Source organism: Loxodonta africana, chromosome 17 (assembly GCF_030014295.1).
Source record: "Loxodonta africana isolate mLoxAfr1 chromosome 17, mLoxAfr1.hap2, whole genome shotgun sequence".
NCBI lineage: Eukaryota > Metazoa > Chordata > Mammalia > Proboscidea > Elephantidae > Loxodonta > Loxodonta africana.
Window position 1 is genome coordinate 29,129,803 of NC_087358.1, and position 12,399 is coordinate 29,142,201.

General features: G+C 36.3%; 1 protein-coding gene across 2 annotated transcripts in view; it reads right to left on the minus strand.

Annotated features, from left to right (window-relative positions):
• Positions 1-2,937: 2,937 nt before the first annotated feature.
• The window catches only part of SCEL (sciellin), a 210,237-nt gene continuing 200,775 nt past the window's right edge, over positions 2,938-12,399 (minus strand). For both annotated transcript variants that reach the window (XM_064270007.1, XM_064270008.1), the window contains exons 27-29: positions 8,872-8,980; positions 5,619-5,721; positions 2,938-3,952 (exon numbers count right to left, since the gene is read on the minus strand). In XM_064270007.1, coding sequence (XP_064126077.1) covers positions 3,936-3,952; positions 5,619-5,721; positions 8,872-8,980 — 229 coding nt within the window. In that variant the 3' untranslated portion in view covers positions 2,938-3,935. The remainder of the gene's footprint in view (positions 3,953-5,618; positions 5,722-8,871; positions 8,981-12,399) is intronic.

Consider the following 12,399-nt stretch of genomic DNA (forward strand, 5'->3'; position numbering starts at 1 on the left):
AGCCATCCACTTGTGGTATTTCCATCTGGCAAATGATCCTCCATCCCCACCCACTACCCTCCCCCGCTCCCCTTGTGCTCCTCCCTCCTGCCATTAGAATATAAATTTCATGAGGGCAGGGACCTTGGCTCTTCTGGTCATCACTGTATCTCCAGAACCTAAAATAAGGTTTTCAGTAAAGATCTTTTAAATTACTGAATAATAAAGCAATTGAATGAATGAATGATGGTAGATTACAAACCATGCATTTTTTTTTCTACAGAGCCTGGAACAATTGGCGTTTAAATATTTTAATGAGAAGAATGTATCAGAGACAATGCAGAAGCAGTTCAATTACAAAATCCTTTCTGAAATGGCATTTTATAAGGTAATGATGCTCATTTTCCTCTTTTGTAGCCAAAAAAATTTACCTAGCTCATGCATTTGAACATTCCTGTAATCTCTCTCAAATGCTACACTTCTTAAATGGCAGGACAAAGATCCAGCAAATAAAGTTCAGAATGGTGCCCAACTTTTGCATTGTAACAAAGTCAAGACAATTCCAAAGCGCATATAGAACATTGACTAATCCTTGGGCCTGTGAAAAAGATCAACTAAGAAAGAAGTGAAAACCAGGAATGGATTCATAGATCCATGAAACGTTTGAGTTAGTGGGTACATTAGTCCCACCTGTTGCCATTGAGTGAATTACAACTCATGGCAACCCTATGGGTGTCAGAGTAGAACTGTGCTCCATAGAGTTTTCAATGGCTGATTTTTCATAAGTACATCACCAGGCCTTTCTTCCAAGGTACCTCTGGGTGGACTTGGACCTCCAATCTTTCTGAGAGCAGCTGAGTGTGTTAACCATTTGAACCAACCAGGGAATCCAGTAGTTAGAGAGCTGATATTCTAAGCCTCATGTTTTCCATAGGAAGAGTGAACCCATGAGGGAAAGTGGCCTGCCCAAATTAGCACAGGTATTTATGGATGCATCTGGGAACTGCTGTGTACTATGATAGATAAAAATCTAAAAGCAATTTATTTACATTGCACCAAAATGACCAGCAAATTTAGTGGTAAAATAAAAATTCAACATTATTGGTAGCTGGCCATGATGTAGCCAAAATGCAGTCAGTTATTTTGCTAGAGCTCTGAATCAAACTAAATAGTAAAATTTTCTAAATGCTCATGATTTTCAATCGACAATGATAGCTTGACAGTCTCATCAAACATACCTCCTTACGTGAATGATTGCTGTTTTTGTTTTGGGGTGCTGTCAAGTCAATTGTAACTCACAGCGACTCCATTTGACAGAGTAGAACTACCCCCACAGGATTTTCTTGTTTGTGATTTTATGAAAACAGATTGCCAGGTCTTTCTCCCGAAGAGCTGCTGGATGGGTTCAAACCACCAACCTTTCAATTAGCAGTCTAGCGCTTAGCTCTTTGCCCCACCGGAGCTCCTTACATGAGTGATAATAGTCAAACAACTAAGGATATACAGATTACTTCTTTAATAATTACTTTTTTTTCCTCATTAAAAGAAAGAATACTCTTTTAACAAATTCTATTTTTTGAAATTAGTATGTTTCTTTCATTTTATTCTTTTAGAGGGATATTGTCATGTTGGAACAAATAATTCTCTTTTAGAGATATCTCTTAATTAAACCCACTCTTAATTAGTAACAGAGACCAGATATTCCTAAATTTAAACGATCATGTCCAGGAAAAATGGGTCAATCGTAACAGTTAATTGGCCAGAAAAAAATGAGATCTTCCAAATTGTCTTAGGGATCTGTCATTCCTATCATTTGAATTAACCCAGACATAATGAAATGGTCTTGGTGAATCCTATGTCCCGCACTCTCTCTCCACTCCATACTTACACCATTTTTACTACAGCTTTTGGTTTAATACAGTATTGTAAAAGAAAGGGCCTATTAAACAGCTATACAAAAGTGAGAAACGTGTTCCTTTTAGGTTTTTTTAAATGAAGCATTAGAAAGTCAAATACTTTAAAAAGGATATTCAAATGATTTTTTAATTACTACAAAGCATTGAGATGTTAATAGCATTTATATAAAAAGGAGGGATACTATTCTATCCAGCCTTTTCTGCAATGAATTTCAAGCCAAAGAAAATTACTTCTTTTGATCCACTCTGATTGCATGTAATAAAAGAACAAAAAAACATATGGCTCAATTACCACGGCTTCTCATCAAGCATGAATTAACGAATATCAAATTATTATTAATTGTTTTTCTGGCTCCCTCTTCATAGGACCATGATTATACATTGCTGTATTTTGACAACCATATTGTGTTTAACACTTTGTGGACCAGTCAGTAAGTGAAATAGTTGCTAGAAATTATTATACTGAACGATAATTCTTTGCATTTATGGTTATTTAGAAAATACATGGTCATTTTTAAATTCTCTCTAGTTTATATCATTTTTTCACAATGGCCTTACAACTTCCCTATAATTCTATCCCACCCCTGATGTTCCCTACTCTTCCTTTTGGGAAGAGTTGCTATGTATATGTAAAATAATTGAAAAGTTTATTTTTTCAATTTTAATAATAATACTACCTCCTTACATATGATTGGAAACCCTGGTGACGTAGTGGTTAAGTGCTACGGCTGCTAACCAAAGGGTCGGCAGTTCAAATCCGCCAGGCGCTCCTTGGAAACTCTATGGGGCAGTTCTACTCTGTCCTATAGGGTCGCTATGAGTCGGAATTGACTCAACGGCACTGGGTGGGTACATACGATCATTAGATTTTAAGCTCCTTAAGAAAAATTCCTTTAAAAATAAAAAGCTATTGCTTGAGCACTTAAAAAAGTAAGTTAACCAGCATAGCATAGAAATTAGGATCATAAATTATGATCATTCTAATTGACAAATATCAATGTTAGTGAATGATCTTTATAGACACTCCACGAAAAGATTCTGTGTAATTTATAGTTTATTTTATTCTTATAAGCCTTCTGTAAATATAAAGGGCCATATAATATGAATATATTTAACATGCTACAGAAAGTGCCTTTTTGGTCCATAACCGTGATTTCTCATTGGTCATTCATATACCCAGATTTTGAAATACATGCAAAGAAAATTTAACAAACCATAATATGTAAACTACACATGTCATATAATTTTATCTCTTACCTATAAATTCATTTCTTTCTGAGTTAAAAAGGCAGTCTACAGAAATTACATCCGTGATAAACTAAAAGTGACACTAAAGTTAAAATCTAAATGTTCTTTCTAGTTTAATCTGCTTAACGAGCACACACATATATCGGTTTCAGAAGAGCAAACTAAAACTTGCTTTAAAATTGGAGAATTTGGGGAACAGAAATGGATCTTAAAAATCATTTTGTTCAGCGCCCCTCATATTGCAGATTCAGAGATTCAGAAAGTTGAAGTGATTATCTATCTGAGATGCATACAACCTTATATATTAGCATCTTTCTGCCAAACTTTATCAGGAAATGTTGATCAACATTTCTTTTTGCACTAACAGGAAACGTATCTTGCTTCCTTGACAAAGATGTCAATAACGTCGATAAGTCCAAATTCTTAGAAAAATGAAGGGGAGAAAATGAGACACTTGGTTATAATGGAAACCATGACCCACAGCTTAAATACGGAGTGGGGATGGACCAGGTTAGAGCTGATAAGGCTCACAGCTGTCAGAGACATGGCTGCTTTGACGACAGTAACTGGGACCACTTGAGTTTCTTATCTAGCCAGCTGCTAGATGGTTCTTTTTACTTGTTGCCCCTACCGAAAGCATTAGATCATTTGTGCAGTAGCAGAATCGTTCATTTTATACAAGAGTCAATCTTCAGTGTCAAAGCTCTTCTACATTATGTACTCTGAAAATAAACATTTTAAGCTTTTAATTTCATAAGGAATGCTTGTTATCTTGATTCCCGGGAACCAGAATTATTGAATCCACTTTGCTGAAAATTGTAAAGAAAATAATAGTTAGATTTATAAATTCAGTACAGAAATAAGCCCATAAATAAAAATTAAAGAAATAATCACCTATCAAGACACAGTGGTACTCTAAACATTCTACTTTTTCCTTCTACTTCTGCATTCATCTCTATGGCTTTTGGTCATACTATGTAGACGTGGCTCAGTGGTTAAGAGCTCAGCTGCTAACCAAAAGGCCGGCAGTTCAAATTCAGCAGCCACTCCTTGGAAGCCATATAGGGCAGTTCTATTCTGTCGTTAGGGTCGCTATGAGTTGAAATCGACTAGATGGCAATGGGTCTGTTTTTTGGGTTTTATGTACATGAAGAACCAGATGCCTGGCACATATACTGATGAGACACCTGATAGCCGTGTCTTGACAGCTTCTATGCCAGTATATACCAAAAGAAGGCAATGCCTATGAGTGTATGCACTTGGGCAGGGAGGAAGACACAGACTTCGGAATCTTTTGGCAACAGCGCTTCCTAAGCCTTATCACGGGCTTCTGAGGAAATACAAGTTTTCGAACCACTGCTATGTACATCAAGACACTTGACATAATATTGGATTATGATGAGGCTGCTAAAATTAGAAAGAAAACTGAATATGAGAACTGGGGGAAAGCAGAAAATAGAAGGCAAAACAGGAATATCATCAAGTTTGTTCTTGGAATTGATTCTGCAGCCTGATGGAAATTGGGTTTCTGAACATTTTTCAGAGCATTTTCCAGAAGAAGCCTTCCAGTACCTCATTAATATCACACATTTGTCATTAAACTCTGTATACTTTGGATCCTATGTAAGAATCCCAAATGTTCCTCTTCCATTCACTGAACCAATAGGACATGAAGAAAAATGGCTTTCACATAGTGCTGTTGCCCAGCTCCTCAGCATTGTTTTGGTCATCTTATCCACTTACTATTGAATTAAAAATAAAATGTGGACACTCACTTTTAAAAAGTAGTCAAGTTTCATAGAATTTTATTTCACTAATTTACTGTGCATTGAGACCATCTTTAAAACCAGTGTTTAAACTTTTGTGCTTAGTTTACAGAAAATCTTAGTTTATAGAAGTACTTAATATGTTCTTCTCATTTCATTTATGCTGGTTAAGAGTCCATATTAGAGTGATGTTAGTCTTGAACTGATAGAAATATACATATGCTATATTATTTTTTTTATATTATATTTACTATAGGATTATATAGAATTAACTGTAGATCTTGCATTAAAATAACATTAAAAGGCACATAGCATAATAACTAAACTAGGCAAAAAGTGTACTCAAGTGCAAGTATAAATGATCATTCCTAGACATGGACTTTGATTGAGGAGGCACTGAACTTGTAAACAACTCTTTGAGCAGAGGTTTATTTTTGTTTGGGGAAAAAAGTGGAAAATTTTCTAAAATCAACGCTCTAGTTGCTTAGCTGTACCTATGTCTGGTCTGCTATCAGAAGACAGTATAGATGTTGACTGATACTATGCCATCCAAGAAAATACTATCATAGGATAACTGTCTGTAGCTGAATTCCTAAGTAAACATAATGAATGAACATTTTTACTTTTTTGAAATACATCATTTTGAACAATACTTAAAGCTTGTTAATGTTAGCAAAAGTGATAGTTCCTTATAGATCTTAACACTTACCCATAACTTTAGAGTAGCAAGGTTTACAGTGTATTGTCTGTCTATAAATCCAAATACTGTCGCCTGCTTTTAGGTTTTCCAAAGGCTGTTTGCATATTTCACACTAAGGGAAACATGAAGCAATATATAAAGTTTACATTATATAAGAAGTCTGGAATCGTAGAGTAACAGGGGTAGAAAAGCTCTTTCCATTCATTCAGCATCATCCTCCATAACGGCCCTGGGATGAAGCCTCAAGAGAAGCCACAGAGAAAGTGAAAGCGTACTTGTCTATGACCCTTGTGCCTAACTTTTCAAGTAAGTTTTCACAGCATTTCCCTATCATGGAGGTACATTTCAGGGCATATCTACCACCTGATAATTTCTGTTTAACTTGCATTGGAGCAGATGTAAATTTTCAAAAATTGGTTATGCCAAGAAGAGAGCATTACTCAATATCTGAAACAGAACCACAAAGCTTTGTTTATTATGTACAGGAGGAAGACCTATGCTGTCCAGGTACAGCCTCATTGAGCAAAACAATTGCTGATCTTATAAAGATCTGGGGGAAGAGTTTCTTTTGGGTTGCATCAGTTGCAGAAGCAGGAAAGTGTTGACAGCCCCTTAGATGCGGGTACTGTAGCGAGCCCACTGCTGATTGGCTGACTTTCGAAGCATGAGACTGTCACTGATTGGGTACCTTTTAGAGGTGTTTTCATGGAAGCAAATTGCCATTGATAAATTTGGCATATTTGAACCAGTCTGGTGGTTCTCTATTCCCATGGCTGGAAAACAATCAAGCTTTTCCTAGGAGTGTGGGAATTTTTTTATTCTCAGTTAGTAGTATTTTAAATTGAAAATGGAAATAAATGCCCCAAAATGTGAGAAATCAAAATTATTCTAATTTTCCAAAAGCAATAATCAGGGGGAATTTCCTTGTTTTTAAACGTTTTCTGCATTTTTTTTTTAAATTTTGTTGTGGTAAAATATATATAGCAAAACATTTGCCATTTAAACCATTTTTACTTGTACAACTCAGTGACATTAATTACATTCACCATTTTGCACAACCATCACTACAATCCATTTCCAAATTTTCACCACCCTTAACAGAAACTCAGTGTCCCTTAAATAGTAACCTCCTCCTTTCCCTCCCACAGGCCCCTGGTAACCACTAATAACGTTTGGCCTCTATGCATTTGACTAGTCTAGATATTTCATATAAGTGGGATTATACAATATTTATCCTTTTGTGTCTGACTTATTTCACTCAACATAATGTTTTTGAGGATCATCCATGTTGTAGCATGTATTGGAATGCCATTACTCTTCAAGGCTGAATGCCATTCCCTTGTATGTAGGTACCACATTTTGTTTATCCATTCATCTGTTGATGGACACTTGGGTTGTTTCCACCTTTTGGATATTGCAAACAATGCTGCATTGAACATTGGTATACACGTATCTGTTTGAGTCTCTGCTTTCAAGTCTTTCTGGGTCTGCATAATAATTTAAAATATAGAGCTATAAACTAAGTTTTTGCTTAATTGAGTAAATTCCAGTAACAAAAAGAAAGTAATTTCATTTTCTCATAGTTACTCAATCTTCAGATTATATTTTAATATTTAAATTTATATTCTGTATACATGTATATTCTTTGTAAAAGATATATATGTATGTATAATTTTATATTCTATTATATATATATACAATTCTATATGTTTGTTTAAATTTAATTCTATAAAAAACTGAATTTTTTTTGGCCCAAAATGAGGCATTGTATTTTTTATTGCTATGTGTCTCTGTTTGAAGCTAATTGGAGAAGAAGCAATCAGCTGACAAAGTATTACATCTACTTGGCTGAATAAGATAATTGGAATGGATTATAGAATGTCAGCACTAGAAAGGGCCCATCTGTCTAGGCAACTGGTTCTCAAACTTGCTGCGTGTTAGACTTGCCTACAAACTTCTAAGGAGCCCTGGTGCCACAATGGTTAAATGCTCGACTACTAACAGAAAGGTTGGCAGTTCAAATCCACCCAGCAGCTCAGAGGGAGAAAGACCTGATGATCTGCTTCCAAAAAGATTACAGCCTAGGAAATCCTATGGGACAATTCTCCTCTGTCACCTGGGGTCACTATGAGTTGAAATGGACTTGATAGCACATAGCAACAAGAACATAGAGCTTTTAAAAAGATCAACTTCCAGGAATTATCTCTGAGATTCTTGATTTAATTAATCTGGGGCTGGTCCCAAGCATTCCCTTGGTTTCTAGTCACCTCAGATGATTACATCATGCAGCCGGGGTTGAGAACCACTGATCTAGTCAACTGCGCCCATGTTATAAAAAGGGAAACTGAGGCCAAGATAATTTAGGTGATTGTCCAAGGTCACACAGACGCAGTTAGCAGTAGAGCCAGAACTAGAATCCTGGTCTTCTAACTTCTCGGTCACACCAACAACTATAATATTGACACACCCAACATTACTGTGAGAATCAAAAGAAATGGCATATGAAAGCCCAGGCTATGAAGCTCTCTGCTAATGCAAGTTTCGTTACTACTATACTAAGCTATGATGAACAAGCCCTGGTGGCACAATGATTAAGCACTTGGCTGTTAACTGAAAGGTTGGAGATTCCAACCTACTCAGTGCCTCCAAGTGAGAAACACCTGGCAATCTGCTCCCATAAAAATCACAGCCTAGAGAAACCTATGGGGCAGTTTCTCTGTCACACAGTGTCACCATGAGTTGAAATTGACTCGACAGCACCCAACAACAATAACCTACAGTTACATATGTAATTAATTATTATAAAGAATCATACTCTCAAAAGCAGAAAATGAGTTTCAACTATTGTAAGCCTATCAGCACTGTGTAATTTCATGATAAAAGGATCTGCTGTCTTCTCAACAATTCATTTTCCTTTCTGGATTTCATTGTATATTTTATATAATAAATGATTTATTAAAAAGTTGCAAAAGCTTTTATAAAGAGATCAAGTGTTTGTCTTTTTCACAGATTTAAACCTCTAGAGTAAGAGTGAATAAATGCTTTAGTAATCAACCCTAAGACTAAAGCCAAGATCGTAATTACAAAACCTCGAGGTTTAGACTGCAGAACTCCAGGAAATATTTAAGCAGTACATTATTAATGAGGGTGATAGTATTTCTGAAAGCTTTAACTTCATCCCATGTATTTCATTAAATAATTATTTTTATTCCAGTCATTATACAATTTTATATTTAGTTAAAGTAAATGAGCACATTTTTACCTTAAAGCAAGTGCAGTGGCAGCGAATTTGTAATTCATCTAAAATCATTTTCGCTTCTACGCCCAAGGGTTTTCGGCAGTAAGTGCACATATCTCTCTCAATGACAGACCTACAGAGACATAAGCAATTAAAAAAAAATAAATCTGCCGTTGTACAAAAGACAGGTGTATCTCCCATAAAATCATGTGGGAATAAGTTAGCTTTCATGATACTTTAAGAAATTGTGCAAAATCAAGGAAAGTTTGGGGTTTGCTTATTCTAGTAATAAGATGGATTCTTGTCTCGTTATCGCAAAATGATGTCAAAGAATTCACATTTGGGAAAGTCTCAAATTATTAATTCATCAGCAATCAAGAATGCATCTGGGGCAGCACTGAAATGTTCATAGCTTCCTAACTGAGCTAAGTAATAAATACCCCTTGAAGTTAGAAGGGTTTTTTAATTATTAATTTGCATGTATCATTTTACAGATTACATGAAAAAAATTATGCTGAATAGTAATATAAATTTTTAATTCTCAAAACATTCAATAGATCAAAAATAGAAATTCATTCAAGAGAATATTATTAAATTCACAGATGATGGGTCTGTAACACCCTAGGCTCTAGGATCACCAAAACACTACCTATAATAACTTCTCTTGGTGTCATCATGAGACTCAGAACATTGGGCTACTTATGACAAAATTTATATTTTCCAAGGAAGCATAACTGGGCCATAAATTTGATGGTGGAATATTGTTCGTTTGTTTGTTTGTTTTTTAATTCTGGAAAAAAATGTCGAGTAATAAATGAACTATAGCTGTGGTCCTCAGAATCCCAAATACCTTGCAGCATACCACAGCCTTAATAAAGCTTAATAAAGTCAACAAATGTTGGACTGTTTTCCTTTTGGAAGGTTTTAGGATTAAGTTTTAAATAGCATCTTGTAGAGTTTACTAGGTTCAGGGTTTTAACATGTGAGCCTGAAATTTCTAGAGTAGGATGTATCATGCATGATGTGGCAAAATAAAAATAGCCAATATTTATATAGTGCTTCATATGTACCAGGCATTTTTCCATGCTCCTTACTTTCATAGACTTAGTCTTGACAAAAGAAGCGGGCAGAACACAGAAGGGTAAATAACTGTCACACAGTGAGGAGTAGAGCCAGGATTTGAATGGAGATGACCTGGCTCCAAGCTCCTGGTGCTGCTCTGGGGCCTGCTATGAGGTCTCTTGGGATCTCTGTGTTGAAATAAGTTACCTAGGAAGCAGACAGGAGAAAAACTGGAAGGGACTCAAAGGTGGGAAAAAAGGGATTAGAACAGATAAACCTTATCTGGTTTTAGCCTTTCAGTCTAGTAAACTCTTCCTAACCTTTATGAACATAAACAAATATTTTCCTTTTTCAATAAACTCTATAGCTACTTGCTTATAGATTCCTGGCAAATATTTTCCTGTGGGTTCTCATATGCATACATAATATGTACACACGCACACACACAAGCCCAATTTCCCCTTCAAGATTGTAAGCAATTCAAGAGTGAAAAATAGGTGCCTTATATCATTCATCCATCCCATAGACACTGGGCTAGGAACTGGGAATACAAAGAAGAGCAAGACGGTTGAGAAACTTTCGTTCCACCAGGGGAGGGAGATGTGAGATTTGAGGATCACAGTATAATATAAATATGTGGAAAGAATTGTGAGAGCACAGAGAACAACTAACCCTAGGGTGAAGTCAGGAAAGGCTTCTCAGAAAACTGTCATTGAGTTAAATCCTGAAGAAGAAGGACCTCTCCAGGTGGGCTCAGAGAGGTGGGGTAGGGTGTGACAGAAGAATTCCAAGCAGAGTGAACAGGATGTACAAAGATGCCACACAATGAAGGCATTTGGATTGATTGGGCATTGGTCAATATTCAGCAGAACCTGGTTGTGAAGGCCCATACAGAGGGCACAAAGGAAATTGGTCTTTATCCTGTAATCAGTGGGAAGCCACTTTAAAGGCGATTGGCATGCTTAGAGAAGACCTGTGGGGACACAGCCAATTTCACACAATAATCAACAGCTAGACTGCTTGGACTTACAAAGGGTTGACTTTTGCACTAATGACTAAGAAAAATTTGAAGGACTATCCTAGGAACAGGACTGAAATACTTCACCTTAACAGCAAAAGTTTTATGAGGAATGTTTCCCTCCTTAACAATAAAAACACCAGCCCAGGGAAAGCTCTGAAGATTGTTAAAAAATTGTAAGTTTTGCCTTATGAAAACATAAAGAATTCTCTTACCCACGATACCAAAGGCCATCTTGTTAAACGTTGTTAAAAATCCATGCAGTCTAACAAATAATCTTTCAGCTATGTTATAAACTAACCTTTAAAAGTAGCTAGGCGACTAGGCCCACTGAAACCAGAACGGCTGGTTTCATTAACTTTCACTTAAACTTATTCTTCCAGAAAACAATCAGAATTAATAAACACATCCTGTTTTTAAGATTAATAAATACAACCTGCTTTCAAAACTAATGAGCAGACCCTATTTTCAAGATTGATGAAAATGTCCTGTTTTCAAAACTTTAGGAATCTTGTAACCAAGTCTCACTGATCTTGTCACTGTCTTGTAACTGTTTAGCAAAATTATGTATATGTCAACCAATCAGAAATTTTGTTCAAAAGTTCCTGATGACTTACATAAAAGCACTTTAAGAATCCTAACTGATCTGAGCGCTGATTGACTAGGTAAATTTTGTGCTGCCCAACTTTCAAATTGTCTATTAAACCTGCATAGCAATCTAGTAATGGTGTTCTGAGTTGTTTATCTTTTGACAAGACCATACCATTAATCAAAGGTCTTTTCAAAACATTATATCAGACCTAGCTCTTTTTATTATCTAAACAGCATTTGTAGTTCTGTCTACTACTTGTATAGGTGACTTTATTCCTCAAAGAAGCAAGACTTAAAGCCAAGACACTCAGCAAAGCATTGGCAATGGGCAAGACCTTGTAAAAGTGACAGACATGGGGCATACTTTTAATGCCTGGCCCATGTTTCTCTTAGCAAATGTGACATATGTTCATGTTTTCAAAAAACATTTATAGGACACCTGTTAGGTGCCAAGCACTGCATGAGAAGCTGAGGCTATATATAAAAACAAAGTATGTTCTTACCCTCAAGGGAAACCCTGGCGGCACAGTGGTTAAGAGCTATGGCTGCTAACCAAGAGGTCGGCAGTTCAAATCCATCAGGCACTCCTTGGAAACTCTATGGGGCAGTTCTACTCTGTCCTATAGGGTCACTATGAGTCGGAATCAACTCAATGCCAAGGGGTTTACCCTCAATAAGCCACATTTCCAGCCCCTGCTAGAGAGAAACACCATCAATGGAATGAATACTGGGTACTTCCATTACTCCTGGTTTCCAAATATATAATGCTAATAGTGAATTTTCATTTCCTCCACTGGAAGATTTCAGGCCACACTAGCATGAGTGTCACCTATGTGCCCCACTGAACATTAAGTGGTAAAAGAGGTTCATCTACAGCAAAA